Raw genomic sequence first — 25,626 nt, 5'->3', positions numbered from 1 at the left:
ATCAAACCCACCATAAGCTGTAAAGCTACTGTGAATGCCTGTGATGGTACCAAACTGGGAAATTGGACTTGCTTTGTTTCTACTACCTTCATTTAACAGTGAGTGCCGATTACTCAAAGCGATATGGGCAGGACCTGGTAATAGCGTTGCTCTAGCGTTAACTTAAGGGGATGATCCAGTTGCCTGCAGTGTAAATACTTTGTGGCCAGGAACCCTGCTTTATCGCTTTGTATAGTTTTAAAGTAGTTTAAAGATTGAATAACATAAAATAACATAATATAATGTTATTTATGTTATTTCCCACGTGAAGAACTCCTGTAAACCTTGCAGTATTGAAACTCAGTGAACAAGGCATCTTAGACAAGCTGAAAAACAAATGGTGGTACGATAAGGGTGAATGTGGAGCCAAGGACTCCGGAAGTAAGGTCAGTCGCTGAAGGTCTTTTTGTACTGATTAGCAATCACATTTTGACCCACTGTTTGTTTATACAAAGAATGACTTTCAAAAGTTGATATTTACATTTTGAAGGTTGAAAGAAAAGAATAGAAAAAATAATTAAGTCTCTGAACATGACAGCATTTTTCTTTTTATGCAGTAACAGACTGTAGTTGTAAGTATGTTTTACTACTTGAGCATTTTGCTAGAAAAACATGGAAAGAGATGCCCCCAAAGTCTCCCAAGCTGGTATCTTCATTTAAATGTGCAAGTTTCAGCACAGTCAATGTGTATTATTCAGGCCAGCATCTTTTCTTATTTTTAGCTTGAAAAAACACATTTTTCTTTCAAAATTGTGACTTAGATTCTCTACATGTCAGTTTGGGAAACAGTCACATGCTTGCTAAGGGTGGACAGTTTCAGGACAGACCCATGATAAGGGAAAAACACCCTTCCTGCCCTATTTCCCAATTCAGTTTGAAATTGGTTTGATTTAAAAAAAACCAAAAAAAATCTAGAAATACTATTGGTAATTCATTACATCAATATTGCATATTCTTTTTTATTCTGCTTTGAACCATTTTGCTGCTGTACTGCCCTGTCCCACACCAGCCATGCCGCAGGGCCAGCCAGCTTCCAGCAGCTCCTTGTGTAGGACCGCTGTAGACCCCAGTGGAGATCCCACCCCTGAGGTGACAGGTGGATCAACCCCATAGCTGCATACTTAAATTGCAGGAAATATTTGTTTACACCATATAGTTATAACACAGCGGATTTTTTTTTTTTTTTTTTTTGTTAATGCTTTAATGCCATTGAGGAGAAAAACACTGTAGAAGTGCTGGGCTTGTTGGAGTAAAGGACATTTCAAAGGCACCAAGAGGAAGAGAAATCCAGCTCCAGATGAAATCAGTCGCAGTCAAGTGCCTAACTCCCCTGGTGCCTTTGGAAGTGCTCTCTATAATCATTGAAACAGAAAACTATAATTTAGAAGCACCCTCTCAGTGTCGGAGGACAATTTCAAGTTCCATTGAAGCCAATAATAAAAATTCATTGATTTCAACTGGACTGGAAGTTGCTTAGGGCACAACCCTGTAGCTGTTGTATGAGATAAATTTGGGATCATGGGACATCCAAATCCACAGCAGCTGCAGAAGGAAACTGTAATTGAAAAGGGGTATAAATGAGTAGTATCTTTAGTTTAAATGGCAGGCTGTTTGCTACAACTGCATCTATCCAAACTCCCTGTGAAAAGCACAGACACTTACAAGGTAGATCATACACTAGTCTCACTATATGCAAGCTTTGCTGTCCCTGGAGATACTTGCAAACTGAGCTCCGTCAGCAAGTGTCTGCGCTGGGCACAGCCCCTTGCTGCAGGCTGCTCTGGCATCAGCCCGTCCCACTGGGGTGGCTGGCGTGGCCACCCAGCCAGGGGCCATGCCTGCCAGCATTGAGTCCTGCATGCAGCCAGCCAGCCCGCACAGCAGCAAAAGGGTTGCAGCTCTATTTAATCTGATTACAGAATCCTGTTTTTAAAAATGCAAGCCTTCTCTCCCATCTGACATGTATTGAAGGAAGATAAACCCTGGCCAGCATTTTTTGTGTTACAGTGACTGGTTTTATTCAGTAACTCACTTTCCCTCCATCGCTGAAGGTGCTAGTTTAGCTTAGGGCTCAGCTGCTTGACCTTAAAGTAACTGACCATCTTCCTAGGGTGTTTTTTTTCCTAACTGTTGGAAAAAAGGTAGATAAGTTTAGCAGCATCTCAATAATTGTATCTACATTCACCAAAACCAAGTGTGTAGTGTTTTGGGTTTTTCTTGTTCTAGTTTTATGATGGCCATCTGTAAAACCTGCTGTTTTACGCAGCCACTGCTTTCCCCATCAGAGCTTTCCCAAGGTGCCTTTGCCACCAGAGATGCTCAGCCATAGATAGATTTGCTCTGGGACAGCAAAGGCCCAGGGAAGTCAGTGGCCAAAAAAATTCTCGTTGCCTTGGAGTCAGCCAGGGTTTCCCCACCGAAGGGTGGGAGACAGAGCAGTCACTGCTGTGCAGCCCCGGGCTGCCGGGACGGGGGGGGACAGCACTAATCCGTGAGTGGGACACTAAATGCCATGAGTGTAGTTAATCCAGCTAGGACTAAGTGCAAAGTAGCCTGTTGTCTGTCTGTCTGTCTGTCTGCTCCTCACAGCAAAACTAACGGCGTGGCTCGTTTCTCTTAGGACAAGACGAGCGCTCTGAGCCTGAGCAATGTTGCTGGGGTTTTCTATATCCTTGTTGGAGGCCTCGGGCTGGCCATGATGGTGGCACTGATCGAGTTCTGCTACAAGTCTCGGGCCGAGTCCAAGCGAATGAAACTCACCAAGAACACGCAGAACTTCAAACCTGCTCCTGCCACCAACACCCAGAATTACGCTACGTACAGAGAAGGCTACAATGTGTACGGCACAGAAAGTGTGAAAATCTAGGGGTACGGCTACGGGCCGGGAACTAAAACCCTCTGGGTTTTCTTGCCTTTTTTTTTTAAGCTCTGTGTGATATTTTTGTGTATGCATCAGTGGACTGCTGCAAAAGTGCTTTTGAAACATCATCTGGTGGCAGTCTCAGAGTATAAGTGATTTAAATTTCTTCCCTGAGCAGAAGTAAGCTTGGTACCATCCTATATTACAAACAGCAATAGCTGGCTTCATGCTGAAATGAGTAATTCCTCTCTCCAGCATTGTGCTAGTTCAGTACATATAAAAGTATTTTGTTAATTGCTTCAAAAATTAGTGTAATGAAAATGCACATCTCTCTTGCTAGTGACCTCTTCCCCTTTATTAAGCTATAATCAGGTCAGGTAAGTGCTTTTAGGAAGTCTCAAAAAAATCTACAATAGAACAAAAAGTCTACACTAGAAATCATGATTTCTAAAGCGTGAAAAGTAGAGTTCAGTTGCTGCAAAACGACTCTGGAAAAGCCTGGTTAGCCCATCACCCACAAACTGTGCCTCTCCCCAGGCTGAGCTTCCCTGCCCCTCGCTGCTGGGCAGTGATGAAATCTTTCTGATTTTATTATAGATCCTCACCCTGACAGCATGCAAGAGGAGAAGCAGCAGAGAATGTGGCTACTTCACGGATTCGGACCACCTGAGCCAGTCGTACTCTCTCCGAGGTGTCAGGCATGACACGCATTGATGATGGTGCAATGTACTTTTAATAGGAAAAACTGATATTTTTTCCTTCAGTGCCTTATGGAAGACTCTGAGACTCACAACAATGCAAACCATCACCGAAATATTCTTGCTTTGCTTGAAAGAAGAAAAGGAGAAAAGAGAAAAGAAAAGAAAAGAAAAGAAAAGAAAAGAAAAGAAAAGAAAAGAAAAGAAAAGAAAAGAAAAGAAAAGAAAAGAAAAGAAAAGAAAAGAAAAGAAAAGAAAAGAAGTAAAAAGGTAAAAAGATAAAACTAAAAAAAGGAAAAGAGGAAAAAAGGAAAAAAGAAAAGAGAAGAAAAAAGAAAATAGAAAAGAAAAAAGAAAAGAAAAAAGGAAAATAAAAGAAAAAGATAAAAGGAAAAGAGGAAAATAGAAAAAGAAAAAAGGAAAAGACTGGTAACTAGATGTTTCAAGTATGTGAAAAAAAAAATCTTGTAAAAAAATCAGTGCAACAAAAGCCATTCTTTGATACCACTGCACAGTAAATGAACTTGTGTCCTGAAAGCAAACCGCAGCCGGTTTCATCAGCCACCCCAATCGTATCAAATTATGAAACTCCTCCTGACACAAAGCCTCAGAAATCTGCTGCGCGCGAACATGGACTGGCCTGTCACTGCTTGTATGAGCTGATGTCAAGATGTTTCAGTATTTACTTACCAGTGGTGTGATTTATTTTTTTTTCCAAGCCACTTTAAACTCTCCAGCTAATTTGAGCAATTCTGTATAGCAGTAAAAGGTGTAACACCTGAAGAAAATAATCTGTTCATTCAAAAAAACAGTTAAGGTCAATGACTGTGAATCTGTAAATCCAAAAGAAAATAATTTGTGGAACTGCATGTCTTGCTTCCAGATCAGTAAATTAATTTCTTGACAATGTAGCTAAAATGTGGGCAGAAAATATTGCATTACTTTTTTTTCTTTTTTCTATCATCAGGCATACCTACAGGTGCTTTATTAAAATGACATTGGGTGGCTTTTAAAAAAAAAAAAAAAAGCTACCTGCTGTTTAGGTTCAGACCATATATCTCTTTTCTTGCTGTGCATTTGCATTTTAATTCACTGTTTAATATCAAGCAATGAAGCAAGATAAGTGCAGGTTAGTTTTTCCCAGGCCTGCTTTCGCTTCACCCCAGTTCTCTCACAGCTAGCACTGTGCTCAGCTAAAGCTTCTTGGTAATGGTCATCTTAAAACAGAAATAAGGAAAGAGGATAGTAACTCAAATTAGAGCTGCAGTTCCAGAATAATATTATGCGATCTAACATGACTCCTGCTAGTACTGTTATATTATATCAGCTCCTGCCAACTCTTGTTTCATGGCTACTGGTGAGAGGATGCTCCTGTCCTTGCCCTCTCTGTAAAGAGGACGCCGCGCTCCAGCCGACACTGCTACAGGTAGGGGCTCACTAGTACTCACATCCAATGTCTTAGACAGCAGCAGCGTTTCAGCCTTGAACCTCTGCCTGGAAACTACTTAACTTCATCTTAAAAAAAAAAAAAAAGTAAAAGACAAAAAAAAAAAACCACCTTTAAACATATTGTCAATCACATGGGAAATGTTCAATGGAATATCTGCATACTAATTACCTCTAATCGACAATATGTATTTTCTGTAGTTTACTATAGAGTTTTATTTCATCAGTAACATACAATGAAAAAGAAACTCATTTAAACCAGTCTGACCCTTAGGCATTTAGTTTGCTGATGATAGATTTGAACTTTTAATAGGATTTAAAAAAAAAGAAAAAGATTATATGGGGAAAGTCTTGTTAAAAATAAGTATTTCCAACAAAATGTAATATAAAATCATTTTAAAAGCTCATAGGAGAATAATTTATTGTTCAAGTTTTTAACAAGATATTGACAAAAAATTGTTGGTTTGTTTCCATTTTCTTTTCATGAAACTGTGATTTTTTTTTCAACTTCTGAACGCGATCACGTCCCCAGCAAGGGCGAGCTAAAGCTGTGCGGTTATGAGTTGTATTTAAAACAAACATTTTTCTTAAAAGCTGTATAAAAGATGTATGTTTATGAGATCAATTTTTAAGAGTGGAGGCTTCACACCAGTGAAGGGAGTTTGGTAAATGGTTCGATATTTTTTAAACTTGCATGTAAAGCTAAAACAAAATGTGTTGAGTGCTTACCAATTCAGGCTACCGACTTCAAGCTATCGGAAGGTCGGCAGTAGTCTCACGATGATTTGTTTCAGTATACTTTTTTCATTTGTTTTGCTTTGGGGAATTTTGGGGTTCTTTCCTTTTTCTTTTTTTTTCTTTCCTCCTTTTTATTTTTTTTGTTTTTGTAATTTAAGTTCCTATTTTTGGTCGTTGAAACTGCACTTCAGTGAGCAGAAAAATTGCCAAGCAAACTAATGGCTGTAAAAGCATAAACTGCATGTGTGGGCATCAATTACTGAGCCTCATTTTAATGAGGTGTTGTACAAAGAGTTTTAATACATTTTGTAAATAAAACTGTAAAGAAAAAAAAAAATAAAAGAGCCTGCTGATCTTTTCACTGAAGAAGAGAAAGTTCCTACCTACTGATGGCCTTTTGGCCAGGCAAGCCTGGTGCTCTCTATTTGGGATGCCCCACAGGTATTTAGTTTGGAGCCAAGCAGTGCCTCAGGCCCCAGAGGTGCCGCTGATTCTTTACCCACAACACTGAACCCAGGATGCTGCTGAGAAATGCGTATTTCTGGTTTGGTACCCTGCAAACAAACTAATTTTTTTTTTCTTGATGAGTGAAGCTGGTTGATTTTGGCCAGGCCCAAAGGGCACCCTGCGGGGAGGGAGGAAGGGGCAGAGGAGAGTCCCCGGGGCTGCGGCCAGGGTGGGAGATGCTAAACCCTGCCCCTGGAGTGGGCAGCAGCATAGACAGATAAATTCCTCAAATGTTGCCTATACAGATGTATTCTCCTGCAGTTCCCACATTTTCAGCAATGCTTTTCAAAAAAAAAAAAAAAAAAAAAACCAAAAAAAAACCCCTTCACCCAACATTGCAGCTAATCTCAACTCTTAATTTATTGAGTTTACCTCACTGACTGTTTTTTCCAAGTCACCACAAACTATGAACCATAAGAAGTAATCTTGGTATTAAACAGTTGGTGTGCACCCAAATCACACCCGAGCAGGGACAGCCCCTCTGGAGGACCCCCTGGCCCAACCACACTGGTGGCCCCATCAGTAACCAGCTCCCACTGGGCTCCCTCTGGGGCACCCATGGGTGATGCTGCCCTGTGAGTGCCCAGTGCAGGCTGAGGGTTGAGCTGGAGCAGCACGAGACTTCACTCAGATGACCAGGGATGTAATGATCATCTCCTGAAAAAGAAAAATTCAACCATGAAGGTCCTAGGCAGGTGGTGCTGCCGCAGAGCCAGCGGGCATGGGGGCCTGAGTGACCAGTTTGGTACCTGCTGGCCCAATCACCCCCTGAAACCCAACCAGACGAGCTGCATGGGGTGTCCCCATGGCAGTGCCACCAGCTGTGGGGAAGAACATGTGTGGCAATTGCATTGGTACCTTGCCCAGTCCAGCACACGGCAGGTCCTGGCTGTGGGGCTGCTGAGCCTGGCCCCACTCCCCACAGAGCTGCCACAGCCACTGGTGCTCGTTGTAGGTGGACACAGCGGTGGGACATGGGGACCAAGCCCACCTGCATGTCTTCAGCCAAGTCTTCAGCAACAGCCAAATAAGATCAGGAATAAGCAAGGGCTAAGAGCAATAGGCAGAAATTATTTGACCCTAAATCATCCCACAAGGCTGAAGGTTTCAGGTTATTCTGGGGGTGAGAAGTGTGCTGTGCTCTCAGGGACATGCACCTCCCTCATCTTGGCCTTGGGGGAGCCCACACTGAAATGAGCCTATTTATATGTAAAGCGGCCACACAATGAATGCAGGGAGGCATGGGAAAAAAAAAATATTATTCTGCCCTTTAGCCTTCATTTCACGCTCATCCAGGCCAACATGGGCAGTGTGGCATTTTTGTAGAGCGTGGTCTTAACCTGCAGCCCTGTGCTGGCCACAGGGGCGAGTGATGCTCAAGTAGGGATTAATTTGTCTGCTGAGCCCCAGCACTGAGCATTGCTGGGAACAGCAATGCCAAACTGATAGCCAAACCTGGCCCTGCTTGAGCAGCTGCCCTGCTGGGGTCACACCGAGCACCAGAGGCTAGAAAAATAGGAGTTAAGTTTTGCTAATAAATATGCATCAGGCAGGAAAAGGCAATTAGGGCTGGGACTGCCTGGCTGGGACAGGGACAGGGTGGGGGACACCCCCACGCAGGGTCATGGCCATGAGGATGAGGCACAGGAGAGGGTCATGCCAAACCCAGGCCAGGCTGGGGCTGGCAGGACCCCAGAGCCTCCCGGGGCTGCAGAGGCCCAGTTGAGCCAAAAACCTGGCCTTTCCACCACATATCGCAGTGAAAGCAGCAGGGCTCGTGCAACAGCCTTGGAACGCTGTGCTCTAACACACCTCAATGTGACTTTGCCTCTAGACTTTTGGGGGAAATAATATAAGGAAAAAAATTCAAATTCATCCAGTTTCCAGAGCCATCAGTGGTAGCAAAAGTAGCTCAACAGTGTTCAAATTCAGACCTGAAAGAACCCAATCCCATAGCAGGTCCTCTGCACAGCAAAGATCTAACAACAAAATAAAACAAAAAATAATAATGTTTAACACAACCCCCACTGTATTATTATGGCATAGTTTTCATTCCAAGGTTTTGTGCAAAGCACTGCAACAATTTTTTTAAAAAAATAAATAATTATTATTTATGGTTATTAAAATAATAATAAGTCACAGTTATTAAAATTAAATTACAAAATGTCTTTGGTGCTCGTATTCGTCATCTCAGTCTGGAAAATTGACTCTATTTTGCAGGCAGCAATACATAAACAAGCTCTGGCTAATGATAGCTCTATTCAATTAAACTAAAGGACTTAAATATAGAGATAATATTTCCATGGATATCATAAATTTCAAAGTAATATTAACTCAGAACATAATACATCTAAAATTTGGTATCAGGGAGGACGGTGCCCACAGCAGCAGCAGCACTCACACCCCAACACGCCGCTGAGCTGCGCTCGGTGTCCCCATGGCACCGGGGCTGCAGGAGAGGCCCAGGCTGGCGTTACGCCATGGGGTAATGCCGGCGGGGTCAGGGCAGCTCAGCCCTGGAGCCCATCACCATGGCAGGACCCCCCCATCCTGTGCAGTGCCCTGTGGGGAGGCAGGCTTGGCTAAAACCCCACCTCACCAACACCCCAGTCCTGCTCTGGCTCTGCCTTTCTTGTCTTTTATTTCATCAGTCATCAATAGAGGAATTACTGAGACTGGGTTGTAACGTGGTAGCATCGCTGCAACAGCAGCAACAAAAGTGCTTTCCAGCTTCCCCTGGGTGCGGCCACAGGCATCAGCCACCCCGCAAGGCGAGGAGCAGCTGGACACCGTGCTGGTACCCAGAGAGGGGCCGGAGCAAAGGAGCTGCTGTACACACCTTACAGCCAGCCTAATAGCAAAACCTCTGCCCTTCCCAGCTAGCAGGCTTCCCCCTCCTAGCTGCTGCCTAGTTGAGACAGCTCGCTGGCAGCGCCTGCATCGCGGGGTTTGTTGGATGCCGTGGCACTGGCAGACTGATGTGCTGGTGGCGGTGCCTCCGCGGGCTGACAGGAAAGGCAGGATAATGAAACCTTCGTGCACACACCAAGTATTTATTTATTGCAGTTTCTAACATTGAAGCGTTAGCCTTAAATTATTTATGACAGTTATGGCATTTTAGCCTGACAGGACATCTTACAGAAGAGCAAGAGGACAAGATCCCTCTCCGCAGCACCTTGTAATCAGAAGAGCAGGAGGGGGCAGGAGGAGCAGGGAAGGCGCCATGAGAGCGATGGAGCACGGGGTGGGGGAGAGCCAAGCCAGCTTCCAGAAGCACATTATTTCCAGCTGGTGAAGAGGCTATTGACATCTCCAAGCAAGCAGGCAGAACTGACACCTAAAGGTGAACTCAGAGCCAATTTGTAGCAGCAGACGAGGATCGAAACCAGGATGAACAGTGGCACCTGGCCTGCCCCGGCAGACAGTTACAGGGGATTCTCCCATCATCTTTCTTGCTTTATTCTAGTTTTAGGCTGTGTGAAAGATGCAGTGAGGAGCTGAAGGCAGAAGCAGAAAACAAGCTAAAGCCAAAGGGAGATGGCTCTGCAGAAGGGCTGGGAACCATGGCAGGTGATTACAGAACTGCCCTCTAGGAGTGGGGACCTGCATAGGCACCGCAGGGCCGAGGAATGGGGCTGAGCTGGTGACTGGGCCACAAAGGGTTAACAGGGGTCCACACAAGCACCCCTGGCCTTGCTGGCAAGAGAGGGTAAGGGACATAAAACCTATAAAAAATGCACAACACAAACCACAGCCATGACGCTGGTAATGACTGCTGCTTTAGATAATGTTTAGCATATAAATAAAGTAATTGACCAATTAATGAGTGCATGGCAGATGCTTGATATGCTGTAATGAGCAGGGAAATGTATGATATAACACAAGAAATTGATTAAAGGGATATAAAAGCGGAGCTGCGCCTGTGTGGGAGAGCAGGAGCGGTGCCTGTGCCCTGGCCCCTGGCCGCAAGCTGCTGCATGGTGGGTTGGGGGTCAAGACCACAAGTGGAGGAGGGGGACAAGGGCTTGGTTCCCCCTGCAGAGACAGAGCAGGGCACAGCAGACAGTGAGGGAAAGGGGATAATGCCAGAAAGCCAAGGGGCCAGGTTGGGTGGGGGTGGGTCTGGGAGTCCATTTCTCTGGTGTGAAAATCCCCCCTTTTGGCCCTTAAGAGCCCAGTAGCGTGTTTGCGTTCAGCCATATGGCTGTGGTGATGAGTTTAATGGTGCCCATCTACGTAAAGCACAAGAAAACCCACCGTACAGCTCAGGCTTTAGCTGCAGGACACAGTCCCCCGCACGCTGCCGTTGTTCGGAGCAACACTGACATGCAGCGGCTGCTCGGGCTGGGAAGCGGCGGTTTCCCACACCCGTCCTAACCCCGTGTGTGGCCTGCGAGGAGCTGAGGGCTCTTCCCAGCCAGCCCAGTGCCCCCCAGCCTCACCCAGCTGGAGCCCAGCACGTGTCCCCCACGGACAGAGCCCCAAGCCCAGCAGGACCCCCCAGGAGAGGCGGGTCACAGCCAGCCCCCCACTTCTAGCTCAACAGCACCCTGGTTCAGCACCCTGGTTCAGCACCCTTTTAAGCCCACCTCCATTTGACCAACTCTTTCCCGCCCATGCTGCCGTGACAGCTGTCAGTGCAGCGCTGGCGTTTACAGAAAGGGAGAGGTGTTTGCTCTGCGTTCAGGGAGCAGATTTTAATATCATTTGAAGCTTTTCAACAAATATTGAATTTGAATTCCAAATATGGGCTGAGCAGGCTAATTACCAAAAACCTACAAAATTAATGTAAGAGCCACAGTTTGATCTAAGGCAAATAAATATAAATGGTATTTATTTAATATTCCCCTGCCCTTTAAACAAGGGAAGTTTGCCATATTTGGGCAAAATAGCTGATTATAAAATAGCTGAAGCTGTGACCTATCACAGATGCTGCAGATTACACAGAGGAATTAGAATATCACATCAGACAGGCCACACCAGAAACAGGGCTTAATTAATGGGTATTTCAATTAAAGGGTAGCTTGTACCAGGTTTTTCCCAGGGCTGTGGGCCAGGACAGAGGCAGGGTGCACTGCTGGGGCTGCTCGCCCACAACCCTCTCAAATTTGGTTTGATGGGGTTGATGAGCATGCCAGTGGCCCTCACAGCCATGCAGCTCTGGAAACACAATCTCCTCCTTTCTGTGCTTTCCCCAGCCCTCCAGGACTCACTGGCTCCCCTATTTCCACTCAAGGCCTCTGGCCTTCCCCCTGCCCTGAGCTGTACTCTATATACAACTCCCATCACCCAACACCCCTAAAACCTCACTGATGTCTCCACACACAGCTGAGTCCCTGCAGAGACCCACACAGGGAAGAAGGACCAGTTTTCTTTTGGAAAGTCTTCTTGGGGGAGAAAACCCTCCCAGAAGCATGAACATGGCAAAAGACTGTTCCTATGGCTCCCTCGGGAAATCAGGACATTGCAGAGCACGTCTGAGTTATCTCAGCTACAGCACATGCTTTCACAAAGTTTAGTCATTTCCTTCAGACTGCTGCAGTTTGCTGCTGGTGTATCTCTGCTCTTGCCACCCCAGTGATGGGGTCAGCATAAGCAGCCCAGTCCCTTCCCCTCTCAGGGGGCCCGTGCAAGCACCTCACTGCTTCTGCCACATCAGTGGCCATTGCAGGTGGGGGACAAGCCCTCCTGCCAGGGCAGGTACACTGTTCCTCAAAGTTGACTTTTAGATGATTGTTTCAACTCACCTTGAAGTGCCTGGGCTGACAGATCCTGTTTTGTTTGGAGATTATGCTATATTCCGAGACCCCAGGGTGGCCTTTGTCTTTGCCCAGGTTACCCCCCTCAGTGCAACAGCCCTGTGCCCCGGCCTTCCCCTGCTGCAGCCCCGGGCAGCTGCCATGCCCACAGCCAGGCAGCCAAAGCTCATTCGCACTCCAGTAAATCCCAAGGACTAGAGTGACTTTGATGGAAGCATTTCATTTTAGACTGCCCTAATGAGTTAATTAAAAGTCCCTGAGTATTTAGCTTGGTTACTCTCCTTTTTAGTAATTCTCCCTCACCTCTAATTAGCTGGGTAAACTCTTACCTGATTCCCTTCCCAATTTGTCTGTGTCTTTCTTGCACTGCAGGACAAGGGTTTGTAATCTTCTCTAATTCATTCCGAAATAACCTCTAACTAATAAGGATAAAGCTAAGCAGAAGAGTTTTACTGATTGAGTCTGTAAGCACTACAATTTCTTAATATTCAGCACTTTCAAACACCAAGATGACATACCTCCATCCCAAACCCCAGATTACTAAAGACACAAACAGAACTTCAGAGAGCACCAGGGACGTTCAACTTTGGTTCAAGTTCCCTTTCTCTGGATTATATTAAAAAAACCAAACCAAAACAAAAAAACAACAAACCAAAAACCCACAATATTTAAAAAACAAGTAAGCCTCTGTGTTTAATAGTACTAATACCTGATAAAAAACTTAGGTTTTTATCATTACATTCAGCAAATATTCTATTACCTATAGTTTGCTTTTGCTAATGTTGAATCCATGCGAGAAATCTATTTCTAAAAACTCCTGGGAATAAATCAAATTATTTTGCTTTGTGGACGGTACCTGTGGGCCAAGATCATCTTCTGCAATTAAAAATCTGTCAAGTTACAACTCCTTACAAGGCAGTAATTTTAGGCAGCCACGTGCTTCATCTCCTCTCAGTCCCATCATCTACTTTTAGTGGCAACAGTATCACACACTCCGGCATGGCAATAGCCCAGACTCCCATCGCCTCTGAAAACACCCAGGCTCATCGCTGCAGGCACAGACAAGGGCACGTTAAACATTTTTATAAACAGAGAAACAAAATTCTCAAAGGAGAAAAAAATTGCTGTATTGCAGTTGTTTAAAAAGTCTTTATGTTGTCAGCATAATGTTTTCCCCATTGTTTGTCACATTTTGTGAATCATCAGATAAAACTAATTCATGATAAAGTTTTATTAGGCTCAATGCTGTTTAAACACACTATGAGTTTAGAACAGAATGTACCTTACACATTTTACTATTTTAAAATAGTCATTATAGGCAAATTCTAAACAAACATCAAGCTTCAAAGAGACACCAACTCTTGAGCCAAACCACAGCCTGCCTCAGCTTGATCTGCTACTTATGTACAGACTCCTGTCTGTCACCAAAGAGTTCCTCGACAAAGAAATGACCCTCAGAAACTCAAGCTCCTCATATATGATTTTTTTTGGACATGGGGGAGAGCAGGACAGATGTGACACTCTATATAGAGCAAACCAGTGTTGTTTAAACACAGCATACATCAATTAACTTACCATTTAAAATAGGATTTAAGTTTTTAACACCACCTTTTTTTCCTTGTGTGCTTTTAAAAGTTCACATAAACAGAATATTGACCATTTAAATCCATTACGCATGTTTCTCAGAAAAATCATTAAAAATTAGTTTGCTCTATTTTTTATATATTTTATATTTTATATACTTCCCCATGAGCAAGCGCCATTCCCAAGCCTGTTCAATAAGGACTGATCTCCCCATGTAAACTTAAGTTGATCTGCACCAATTTCACTAACAAGCATCAGCGAACCTCTTTCTGTGAAGACACAGCCAACAGAAAGCATTTATGGGGATCACTGCTGCCACAACCGTAGTGCTTAGCGGAGGTAAGCAGAGTTAAGGCAACAGACCAGTATGGCACTGATGGTAGTAATCCTGACCACAGCAGGCCAACAGGCAGAATTAATTTTCTGTTTGTCAATCTGAAAGTGTAACCTTGAAAAACATGATCATCCTTTACTGTTAGAGATCATAAAAAACAAGAACACACTCCTTTATGTAATAATTCCAGTGTCATGGGGACTGGAACACTGGGAGAAGTTGTACCTACAAGAAGTCTTGGTTATCAAGATCACCACTTTGCAGCACTTAAATCTTTCAAGCTACTTAGATCCCACACCTCCTCCAAGAAACTGGTCCTTAACTTGCATGACTTCATCTTTTAAAATCATTATTCAGATTAAGGGGACTATGATTAGCTTTGTATTTGCTGTACCTTTTAAAAGTAAGAGGAAAACTTCAAGCCAGTCTTTGGGCAGCAGCTGTGACAGCTCTCACGGCTACTGCTCACAAACTTCTGAAGCCATGTGAGAACCAAGGATGTGAGGTTTTACAGTTCTGCTAATATTTCAGTCTTAATATTGTGAAACGCCTCCAACTGGCATCCGATCCTCTCCTCCACACCCCAACAGTTTTATTGCATTGATTTTGAATAGAAAGCAGATCCTTACAAAACGGATGAGGAACTGAATTTGAACTCAAAAAGGAGAGAAAATACAATAAACACAAAGGCTGAAGAGGGACTACTCGTGCAGTCAGATATTACAATTCAACTGATTTGATAGGTAAATGGCACCAAAAGTTGTTTTCTCTCCCCCTCCAGGTGACCACTTTTTCTATCCCACCTGCTGACTGCAGAGGCAAAGGAAGACTCAGCTGGGGTTTGCAGAAAGCTGCCTGTCCCACAGGGCTCCAGGCAAACAAAGGAGCAAACACACTCCAAGTTTCAATCAGTCCTGCAGTCCCTGGAGAAAGAACTGGCTGTAGAGAAAGAGCACAAGTGATGCACCATCTCCAAAACTTAACACAAATCTAGTTGTAACAGCAGCTCCTGCTTTTTAGTGAATACATATTCATTGGGTGCTTAAACTGCTGTACTCAGGCCAAAAAAGCTCAACTTCCAATAATACCTTTTTAATCACCAAACAGTGAACAAAGTCTCTAGACTCTAGATTGGAATCTCCCCTTTCTTCCAAAGAACACAAACAGGTATTCTTTCACAACTCACATTTTCTAGTTTAAACAAACTAGTGATCATTTTTACTGAAGGAAGTTCACACCTTGGCAGGGAGCAGGGCTGGAAATTGATCACTGATGTGACTTTCAGGACTTCCAGATCTGAAGATTCCTTACTCAGGTGAACATCTGAGACAGCAGCTTCAAAGTGACCTATACCATGCCATGTCAGCAGCGAGGCAGTCCCTTTTTTGTCAGGCATTGAACGAAACTAAGACATTTACAAGACACTCTAAGTCCATCTAATTTGACTAAACTAGGAAATGGAAAAAAAAAAAGTGCCATAGACTTTAAGCAGCTTTGGATGAGGGACAAATGCCTCAAGATGTAAACTTGACTGAATGGAGAAAGGCAAACTCTGAGTTTCTTGAAACCACTGGAGAAGTGTAACCCATCTGTCACTTTACAGTAAGCACCACACTACATAACTGACCCTCTGCAGCTGACCAGCAGGCAGGCGCGGGGGGCTCGCAAGCAAAGACAGAAAACACCCTCCCACAATTCCAACTAACATAAAATTTTTATAACAATACATAAAGCAATAAAGTGACCACACAGAGAATGATTTACGACCCATTGAGAAAACTATTGTTTATTTAGAAAAAAGGTTACACTGGTAGAATTCAGCAGATAAAAAAATTTTTTTTTTTTTTTTAAAAATGTCATTGTGAAACTTTCCAGACTAAAGTTCAGCAATACAAAGCTCCTGTAGCTGTAATTGAAACTTAATTTAGTTCAGTTTTGAAGAGAGCATTTCCAATCAATCTAAAAACAACAAGACAAACAAAAGGCGTGGCAAGGGACAGCTGAGCACAGGTTTAGGTTGGGCTGGAAGGGACAGGGTTCATTCTTTTGTTTCTTTCAACAAGTCAACGTTGTACACAATATACAAATAATCCCTAAGCATTGCATGAAAACAGTGCTCCCACTTGACTTTTTTTTTAGTCACCGATATTAAAAACAGGCCAAGTAATAAATAAAAACTGAGTTTAAATGAGGTAAATCCAAAAAGGTTCAAATAACTGTTTATTTGTGGTTTTCAAACATCTAAAAGAATGCATTTCAGATTGAAAGAATTACTAAACTCAGGCAGTATTTTTGACAACCTAAAGTGGAACTCTGTACACATGAAACCTCATTTGCACTATGGCAACTGTTTGTTTGCAGCACATTGTGCTAAAATATGGAATAGGTAACACTTTCAGCCAGGTACTGAAAATAAATGTGTAAGAAACTAAGCAACAAGTTAAAATACAGTAATGTACAACTCAACAATTAAATCCTCAGCATGGGGAAATAAAGCAGAGAACTGAATAATTTAAGGAGATGCAGATGGGTCCTCTTCATTCACAAGTTTCTGTGCAATCTATACTCTGGAAAATACATTTCTGGTCACAGCTGGATATCTTCCCATTCCAATCTCACCTGCAAAGAAGGCATATGTAGTTGGAATTAGATGTTGTTCAAATGAATACTGATCTCACAACTTAGCATTTTATTCCATTCACCATTCAAAGAATGAGGGGGAAAATAAAGCTATTTTCATCAGTCTTTCATTCCCTATCTTGTTTAATCCACAGCAAGAACCATATTAATGTGAGCGCTGCAATGTAAGTCGTGAAACGCTAATTTAAAGATACAAACAAAAGGGAAAAGTAGTCACTTGTGAAGGTAGAAACTTTTAGAAGTACAACCCCCTCAAAATGTTACTATCTCTAAATTAGGCAAGAAATAAATGCAGTCAATCAGACATCAACCGTTAGGAAGAATGTTATAAACAATTTTACAAACAGGAGCACAGGATTAGATTCTACAACTGTGTTGCTATGAAAGGATTTTTTCATACTTCACTATGCAAATGATGGGTTGTTGCCAGTATTCTAGGCCAGGTGCTCCAGTTTAGCCCATTACATAGCTGGATGTGAATTTTACTGTGGAACTGACATTTACCCCAAGCACTTGCTGCTTAAATCATGATGCAGTCATAACACCACAGTTGTGTTTTTTTCATTGATGACAATCCTCACTTTATACTGAATTGCTGGTCAAGATGTAACTTCACATACTCTATTATTAAAGAAGCTGCAAGTCCTCAGTAGTGAACTTCATCTACCAAGATTGACTTTTTTATCAAAAGTAACATTTAAAGAAATAGGAAAAAACTTGGGATCCATCCATAGTAATCAGATAATAATGGCTATGAAGGACAATGAGTCAAAAAAAAAATCCATTAAATTATTTCAAAAGAATGCTCATAATTTTCAGTTTGGAAGCTATTCACAGAAGCATCTTCCATTATCTCAAGAAGATAAAACAAAAATAAATGGTACAAAGCAGCAGTAACCTGAACTCCTATCCTTTTTTCTACCAACACCCTCCAAAGAGCACATGGGATCAGCATGAACTTTGTTACCCAAAACCCCTCCACATATTTGCCCTCAGGTACAGTGGCTGAACAACCAATGTCACCAAATGAAACTCTTGAGACCCTTTTTCCAATAATCCCCCCTTTGCTCTTTGAGGTCACAATCCACATGTGGACACTTTTTTTAGAAAACACTTCCGGATGATCAGATTTCAGAAATCAAATTTTGGTTTTTGTTTGCTTTGTTGGACCCTCATCAAAACACTCCTCTAACTGTTGTGTACCATCCTATAAACCTTAGGCCTCTTGGAAAAGAATTCCCCACAGCAAAGCATTTACACCTCTCAGATTTGGTGCCTGTGAGAGAGGCAAGCAGAACAACTTGGGACTATGTCATGGTGTTCCTCGGCCACCCTAAAGTACAAGGAGCAATGTTAAGTTGAGAATCCACAGCCAAGAAATCTCTCCAGTAAGTTTTGCTATATAAAATCACCGTAAGTATTCTCAAACATAACTGAATTTCAAAAACAATGAGGTTGGAAGGGACCTCTGAAAACTGTCCAGTCCAACACCCTTGCTCAAAAAGAATTAACTAGGGCAGGCTGCTCAGGGCTGTGGCCTGCCAAGTGAGGTTTTGAATACCCTAAGGATGGCAGTTCTGTCACCTCTCCGGTCAAACTGTTATAGTACTCTCACCATAAAAATATTTCCCCCCATCTTTAAATGGAATTCACAACAAGTAGCATTTGTGAAAGGTAGCATCACTTTCTACATGAAAGTCTACACAGTCATGAAACAAGACAAATTTTCAGCCTTATCAATCCTTCTTTAAAATCTGAGACAAAGGACTTGTGCATTCAAAAATGTTGTCTTCCCCCTTTCTGTAACAGTAGCAGCTTGTCTGATAGAGAGGAAAACTCTGCCTGCCTTACATGTTGCTCAGTAGTCAGAACAGTATTACTCTAGAAAAGGAAATAATCTCAGTGAGAAATGTGTGACTGAATAAAAAAATTGTTTCTACTTCATTTCTGCTTGTGTTCACTTTGAGTGCTCACTGAATCTACAAAGTTTTAACAAACAAATCATCAATTCTAAACAGAGAACATACATAAGAATTATAAAGCACTTGGACAATTTGTAAAAAGAGAGTGAAGCTATGTTCTTTGATATTTGTTGAATACTATCAGTTGTTTTCACATTTACCCAACATACACACACTTTTTAAAATGTAAAATTGTCCACTGCTCTTTGTAGAAAGACTGGCAGCGGGGTGTAACTCAAGTTGGGTAGGTCAGGTTAACTAATTTAAGTTCACTGAGACACTTTCCTTCCCAAATAACTGAAAATGGAACATTCCGTAAGTCTTAAAAAGGCTAGCTGCAGAGGAGAAAAAAACCCCACCCTCATACCTGTAAAACTAAATTTAAGTCTCCACATATTTGCATAGGTCTGAAAAAAAAAATTCAGAACACCATCAGCTTCAAAGAACAATTTATTTTTCTAAAAGCTCCAGTCTGAACATGGGTTACCAAAATACTCTAGGGTTTCTTTTCTTTTGAAAATAGTCAATGTCTCCATGCTAAGGTTTTCCTTTGGCTTCTTCCTCCTCAAATCTGATCAGATAAAAGATTAAGCAGAGATAGTGAACTGACTTACTACACTATATAGCAGTTTAGTTTAAAAGCTAGTGCTTCTGTTAAAGATAAAGTAAGAAGAGGATACAAAACTTGGGTTTCCAACGTATTAGGCAAGATATTCTTAATCAACAAGTCAGTCATCAGTCTTGATAATCATCAGGATTACATGGATTCACCTTTGGCAACCTTTCTTGGAAAAAGTGCCAAACATGCAACTACACCAAACACTGCTGACCCCCCAATACACCCTTTTTTTTTTAAAAAAAAAATTGAGCATCTATACAATAAGCTGATGATGGGCAAAATTTTTTTTCACTGGGATAGAATTAAAAAATCCCAACAAAACAAAAACAACCACACCCAAAACAACAAAAAACCACTCAAAACCCCACCCTGGGTAATTTCAGCCCTTGCACACTCAAGCTGTTTTGTTTGTATATCCTTTACCAGTCAAAAGGAGCCACAAGATATATCAAGTCAAACAAGAGTAAATCATAAGAAATTTTACCTTGACTAGAACAATCTTCATTATCTGTGCTTGTCTGAAGATTTATGAGTAGATTCAATGTTAAAGAAAAAAAAATGAATTTTACTACATATAATAAAAGGTATCTCTTTTTCTGTATTTTTCTGAAAGGTTAATGTGTAAAAGGATATTGTTTCTTTTCTTCTTTCCCTCCAGTACCGTCTCGTTTTTCTTTCTTTTCTGCTTTTTCTTTATCATGTCTTGATTCCTTTAAAAAATACACATATGGGAAATAGCTTATTATAGTATACTTTGTACAGTCTGATTAGAAGGATTATACATATCTAAAGTTGTAACTGGCCACAGCTAAAAAAAAAATCATCACTTAGATTGATGGTAAAAAGATTCTATGATTTCTGAGTTTATTCTAACTCTGTTTTACCGCTATTATGAAAGAGTTACAACCAGCAACTATTACTTGGCGTTTTACAAATATGACTACAACATACCGGTTTTCACAAAAAAAAATCTGCGCTGACACATGCACTTGAAAATCTGAATACAAGCAGACTAATTGATATGTAAATTAACCCTGCTTTCACATACTTGCTCACCAAACCAGTCTACAAATACTCTAGGTTATTCAAAACCTAAAGTATAAGTTCTGAATTTCCCAGCCTACTGCCAAAATTAACTATTCCTCCAATTTATCCTGCCAGGAGTGACTGCTGAAATATTTGGAGCCACAAGTTAACAGAATTTCCAGAAGTGTTTTCTTACACATTCACAGCATATCTGTTTAATTTAGGCCATAAAGCACCAATAAAATTTAGGAAGAAAGAATCAGCTTGTTCTGTCAACAACAACAACAACAAATAAATCAACAAAATGAGAATAGCTTATTTTACCTTTTTGCTACCAGAGGAGCTCTTCTCCATCTTTTCTGCTTTAATTGAATCACCTTTCTCTTTTCCTGAAGATTTTGATTTGTTCTTCTCCTTCTCCTTTTCATTTAAGCGAGGGGAATCAGAAGGACTTTCACTTTTGCTATGTTTTGAAGAACCAGCTAAAAACACAACAGAAAATTGTAATTCACAACAAGTAAAAGCCTAATAACCACACACAAAGTAAAATACGTACTTGTCCCATTTTCCTCTTTGCGTCGTTTAGTTGAATCCTGTGGTACCTCTCGGTCACTGTTTGAATGATCCTGGCACCAAATACAATTATGCAGATGTTAGCAGATTAAAACATACTCCTGAAGTAGCACCTGCTTATAACGTTATTTTGGAGCACTGATTTTTGAATATGGAAAATGTAACTGAGTTACTACATCTTGGGTAAAGTTTCTTGAGATCGGTTTTGAAAGGAAAAGGTTTTGAATACACTACTGTAAACCGACCTTTGAAAAAGTAGCAGAACAGAAGAAAAACAACCCTGATATGAATCACTTCCGCTTGGATAGGCTGTGCAACCAATTATTATTGCAAGGACTTTGAACAGAAAACTTTCCAAGTATATACCAACTTTCTAAACTAGTTCATAAAAATTTCACCAACCCTTTTTCGATCTTTCCTGTCCTTTTCATCTTTCTTCTCTCTCTCTCTGGATCTTTCCCTTGACTTGTCCAAATCTTTCTTGTCCACTTCTCTCTCCTTACTCTTGGACAGTGTTGGAGTAGTGTGGTTAATGTAGTGCTGTTAAATTAAGGCAATATCACCAATTATTAATATGTATTCCTAGATGTGTAAATAAAAAGTCTTACTCTAACATAAGAGATCTAGCTCAAAGAGCAAAATAAAACATTAATAATTTACTACCAAAAAAAAAAGTGACTGAAGACACTTTCAAACTTGTCAACTATAACTTAACCTATAACGTTGTTTTCTCAACACTGGAAATTCAAGAACACTTTCTCTTGACTGAAACACTTATATTAAATACACACAATGTTGTTCACCAGTATTGATGCATCAAAACAAATCAAGACACCAGTACTACTGAAACAAGATATGCAGATTCCTGCACTGACTTAACACTTGCACTGTTGCCTAGAATTAATGAAAGGAATCAGCTGCTTAAACAGGTTGTAATTAATTTTTAAAGAATAATCTTAATCCATGAAGTATTTAAGCCAATACTTTGAATAATGTGTTTTCTCATCTGAAACAATACAAAACTCCACCTTAAGCCTAAACTTCAAATGATAAAAGCAACCGAACATAGAATATAATTTTTTTTGCTCTGTAATGTGTTCCAGGTTGTTTTTCCACTCTCTTCTAACCAATTTTGATAAGATCTGTAACATACTAATTTCACAAAGCTGAATATTTTTAATATAAACTGGGGTCGGAGGAGAAGAGAAAGTCACAGTAATGTCAGGTAGAACACTTGACAAAGTCTAAATGCTACTGCATGTGTGTATATATATATAAAAGATAGCACATGTATTATATAAATACTGATGCATTACAATAACTAACTCTGTCTTTTTCAAATACAATTATATAGTTAGATCTTTCTAAGAAATATTTTTCATAGAATACCAAAAAGAGCACATTTTAAATTAAAAACACCTTTCCATGGTATTTTATATATTTAAGTTACAGCAACACAGATTTAAACCAGTGTACTTTGATTTTTTTCCCCCAGTTCCATAAGCTATCAATTTTATTTGTGAAAAAAAAATATACCTTTTAATTAAAATGTTCTCTGTATTTCTTTTTAGAAAGACATCTTACTTAAAAGGACACCAAAGAAAGCAGTAAGTGGAAGATTAGTTTAGAACAAACTAGAAATCGCTTGAATCAAACCAAATATAATTTCAAATAATTTTATTCTTTTAATTAAATTAATCCTGTCCTCCTCCAGTTCCAGTAAATGTTTAACTTACCAAAACTTGATGTTACTGGTCCTATGTTAAAAGTCACACTGATAACGTTAGGTTACTCTCCTATGCCAGAGCCTGAACATTCAACACTCCTTTTACTAGATACTTTTCTTTCTGCTCTTTTCCTTCACTCCTCTTTTCTTGTTCTATCTCCTACATTGCCTTTCCACAAGTAAGTTTATCCTTGGTCCCTTTTTTGCTGTCAACTTTTAACAGTGACTTGTTTTTTCTACACAGCCCCATTCAACTGTCTCCCAGAGACGCTTTCCACGTGAGAAAGCAAAGACGTAGCTCTTCTTTCTCCTATTCCAGTTCTTAAATTCATATGGTTGTTCACAACAGATTCCACTGCTCTTCTATCATCCCAACGCAGAGTTTTAGAAAACTACGTCTCCTTCACCCCGCTTTGCAAAAAAAGGCTGGATTTAGCTCATCAGGCTTTATCAACTTGCTTCTAGAAATGCTGCTAACTGAAACTGTATCAAATTTTGGGCACTCTTGTATCTTGTGTAACTTGGGCAAAGGCCAAAGAATAAACACAAACCTAACTCAAGTCTGGCACCATTTATTTTATAACCTTCAATGCAAACCAACATTTCAGTGGTCTGAGCCCAGAAACTGGGCAATACCAGGAAAAAAGAAAGCCTCTAAGTATGTAACAGCACTAGACTTGTACTAACTTCCAGCGGAAGCTGAACTCATAAATCTTACAGGCTTCTGAATATCCTTTCCCCAAACAAGTACATGGCAGAAAAGACAAGCTTGTCTTACACCATGTATAGGGAACATTGTCAAGAACTGCCTTAAGTCTGTTAGAATGGCACTGAAGAATGTAAATTAGTTCATTAAGTGGTAAAGAATAGAAAACAGCATTAAGAGGAAGGAAAGGGTTGGACGCCCCCCATCCCCCAAGCACTTAGCAAACAATAAATCCATGAAAAAGTCACACAACTGCCATACACTTCCAGCTAAGTCTGTACAAGCACATTATAGTTAGTTCTAAAATTTCACTTTTACAAGTGACTAGAGAAATAAAGCTGTTTGTTGATCATTTAATTACAAATAACTCCACTGTCTGCTTGATTACCACGTCAATATGTTAGTAAGTAAAACAAATAGTTTTAAATAAAAATTTAGCTTAACTAATGAAAAGTTGAATGAAGTTTCAATTAACCAGTTGAACCTTGACTAATACAGTAAGGGAGGGAAAAGCAAGATTATACAGACTACCATATATCACACTTCAGATAGATGTGAGCTCAAGACAAATATTACAGTTTTCTAATTTCAAAAATATTAAGTATACAAGATATGACAATTATTTATAAATAATTTTTTGAAAGTGTATGTATTCAATCTACAGACACTAATTTCATCAATTGTAAGAATTAAAGGATGCTTCCTATATACACTCTCCCTATAAGTAGGTATGGTTGGCAGTGGAAAGATTCAATTAAAAAACCCATCAGCAAGTGTCCATTATAAAATCTGAGCTATTTTGAATTAAAACATATAAAGTGTTCTGAAGACTTTGTATAAACAAAGAGAGCTACAAGTAAAACAGCAGTCTAAATGTAGACTAGGAAGTGATAATCCATTATGCATTTTTAAATTAAGTGAATGTAAGTGATCCTAGACAAACCCGTAAGCTATCCAGAAAGTCCAACTGGTCAGAATTTTCCAAGTGATAAACATTTGTGCTATTTAGTTAAACTGATCACAATCAAAAAATCTTAATAGCAACATTAAAAGATTTGATGCATTTCCTATTAGCCACATACCCTAATATATTAGCAAGTTTACAGTGGCTGTTACTATGCAAGTGGTTGAATTTTAAGAAAGCAATAGAACAGTTGCAGAATCTGTCTAAAATACAATATTCCAAAACGTCACTGAACTCACATCCCACTCTACTCAGTGCTTGTCAGGCCACAAAGACCATCAGGGGACTGGGAGCCTGCCCTGTGAGAAAAGGCTGAGAGAACTGGGTTTGTTCAGCCTTGGGAAGAGAAGGCTTAGGGGAGACCTTATCACTGTGTTCCAGTATTGAAAGGGTGGCTACAGAGAAGATGGAGTCTCCCTTTTCACAAGGAGTCACATGGAAAAGATGAGGGGTAATGGGTACAAGTTACTCCCGGGGAGATACCGACCGGACACAAGAGGAAAATTGTTCACAATGAGAACAATCAGCCACTGGAATTATCTCCTCAGGGAAGTGGTGGATTCCCCACCATTGGTCACTTCTAAGATTCAGCTGGACAGGTGCTGGGCCGTCTTGTCTAGACCATGTTTTTGCCAAGGAAGGTTGGGCCGGATGATCCTTCAGGTCCTTTCCAACCTGGGATTCTGTGATTCTATGAACTCTTGAAAGCATTCTTTAGCATACATTCTCATCAGATATTGAATCTGAAGTGCATTTACAGGAAGCAAACTCACAAAGATGGTAATTTAGGTTATCTGATGTTCAGAAATGTAGTATCATAGCACTAAAACATGAATAGAACAGTATAAGGGGAAAGTACTGATATTCCAGGAGACGTCTCAAATTTTTGGTTTTAAGTATCTACTGTTTTTTAATTGGTATCAAAAAAAAGAACTAAGTATTCTAAGAATTGTTTTAACTCTTCTGTTACTTCTTCAGTCAAATAAAATGCTTAATCATAAGGACATTTCTATGAATTTAAAAGTTTCAGAGAGGACCAGACAAGATACTGACGATAAAATCTCTTAAGAATATTGACAGAATGGTAAATTCAGGGGATTTTTGTAATGTTGCTTCCACATAACTATCTGTCTCTCCTGTATTCTATATAGCAGACTGAAAAAATTCCCTCTGTTACTACACTAGCACTTACAGGAATAGAATTTGAATTTTCTGATGGGGTTTGTGACAAGACCAAAAATTAAGTTCTCTCTGCAACAAAACATGAAAGTAAACTTTGGTGGTGTCTAAAAGATTCAAACCTTTGCTGAAGAGTCCTTGAGTTCGTTGAGGTTGTCCTGTAGAAAATGAATGGAGATGACACGTAAGCTGGAATAGTTTTCAGAAACCAGAGGAACTTTGGGAAGCATGGCCGTACCCTTGAAACAAAGAACAGCTACTCCTTCT

The 25,626-nt window shown here is 40.7% G+C and overlaps 2 protein-coding genes across 14 annotated transcripts in view; one reads left to right on the top strand and one right to left on the bottom strand.

Moving 5' to 3' along the window:
- GRIA3 (glutamate ionotropic receptor AMPA type subunit 3) overlaps positions 1 to 6,123 on the top strand; it is a 156,670-nt gene extending 150,547 nt beyond the window's left edge. Inside the window, exons 14-16 of one of the 4 annotated variants that reach the window (XM_074882227.1) lie at positions 311 to 425; positions 2,660 to 2,907; positions 3,497 to 6,123. In XM_074882227.1, the coding sequence (XP_074738328.1) occupies positions 311 to 425; positions 2,660 to 2,905 (361 nt within the window). In that variant the 3' untranslated portion in view covers positions 2,906 to 2,907; positions 3,497 to 6,123. Of the gene's footprint in view, positions 1 to 310; positions 426 to 2,659; positions 2,908 to 3,496 lie in introns of those variants that run through there. The other 3 variants (XR_012630640.1, XM_074882226.1, XM_074882225.1) reach the window with 3 other exon arrangements.
- A 9,601-nt stretch (positions 6,124 to 15,724) lies between these two features.
- The window catches only part of THOC2 (THO complex subunit 2), a 55,079-nt gene continuing 45,177 nt past the window's right edge, over positions 15,725 to 25,626 (bottom strand). For 2 of the 10 annotated variants that reach the window (XM_074883026.1, XM_074883027.1), the window contains 7 exons: positions 25,482 to 25,598; positions 21,187 to 21,324; positions 20,768 to 20,837; positions 20,536 to 20,693; positions 19,819 to 19,895; positions 19,670 to 19,717; positions 15,725 to 16,584 (listed from right to left, as the gene is read on the bottom strand). In XM_074883026.1, the coding sequence (XP_074739127.1) occupies positions 19,690 to 19,717; positions 19,819 to 19,895; positions 20,536 to 20,693; positions 20,768 to 20,837; positions 21,187 to 21,324; positions 25,482 to 25,598 (588 nt within the window). In that variant the 3' untranslated portion in view covers positions 15,725 to 16,584; positions 19,670 to 19,689. Of the gene's footprint in view, positions 16,585 to 18,933; positions 18,974 to 19,669; positions 19,718 to 19,818; positions 19,896 to 20,535; positions 20,694 to 20,767; positions 20,838 to 21,186; positions 21,325 to 24,667; positions 25,004 to 25,481; positions 25,625 to 25,626 lie in introns of those variants that run through there. The other 8 variants (XM_074883028.1, XM_074883029.1, XR_012630765.1 and 5 more) reach the window with 6 other exon arrangements.

Source organism: Strix uralensis, chromosome 13 (genome assembly GCF_047716275.1).
Source record: "Strix uralensis isolate ZFMK-TIS-50842 chromosome 13, bStrUra1, whole genome shotgun sequence".
In the NCBI taxonomy this organism is placed as follows: domain Eukaryota; kingdom Metazoa; phylum Chordata; class Aves; order Strigiformes; family Strigidae; genus Strix; species Strix uralensis.
The sequence above is the reverse complement of the archived record's forward strand: the minus strand, read 5'-3'. Positions and strand labels throughout refer to the sequence as shown.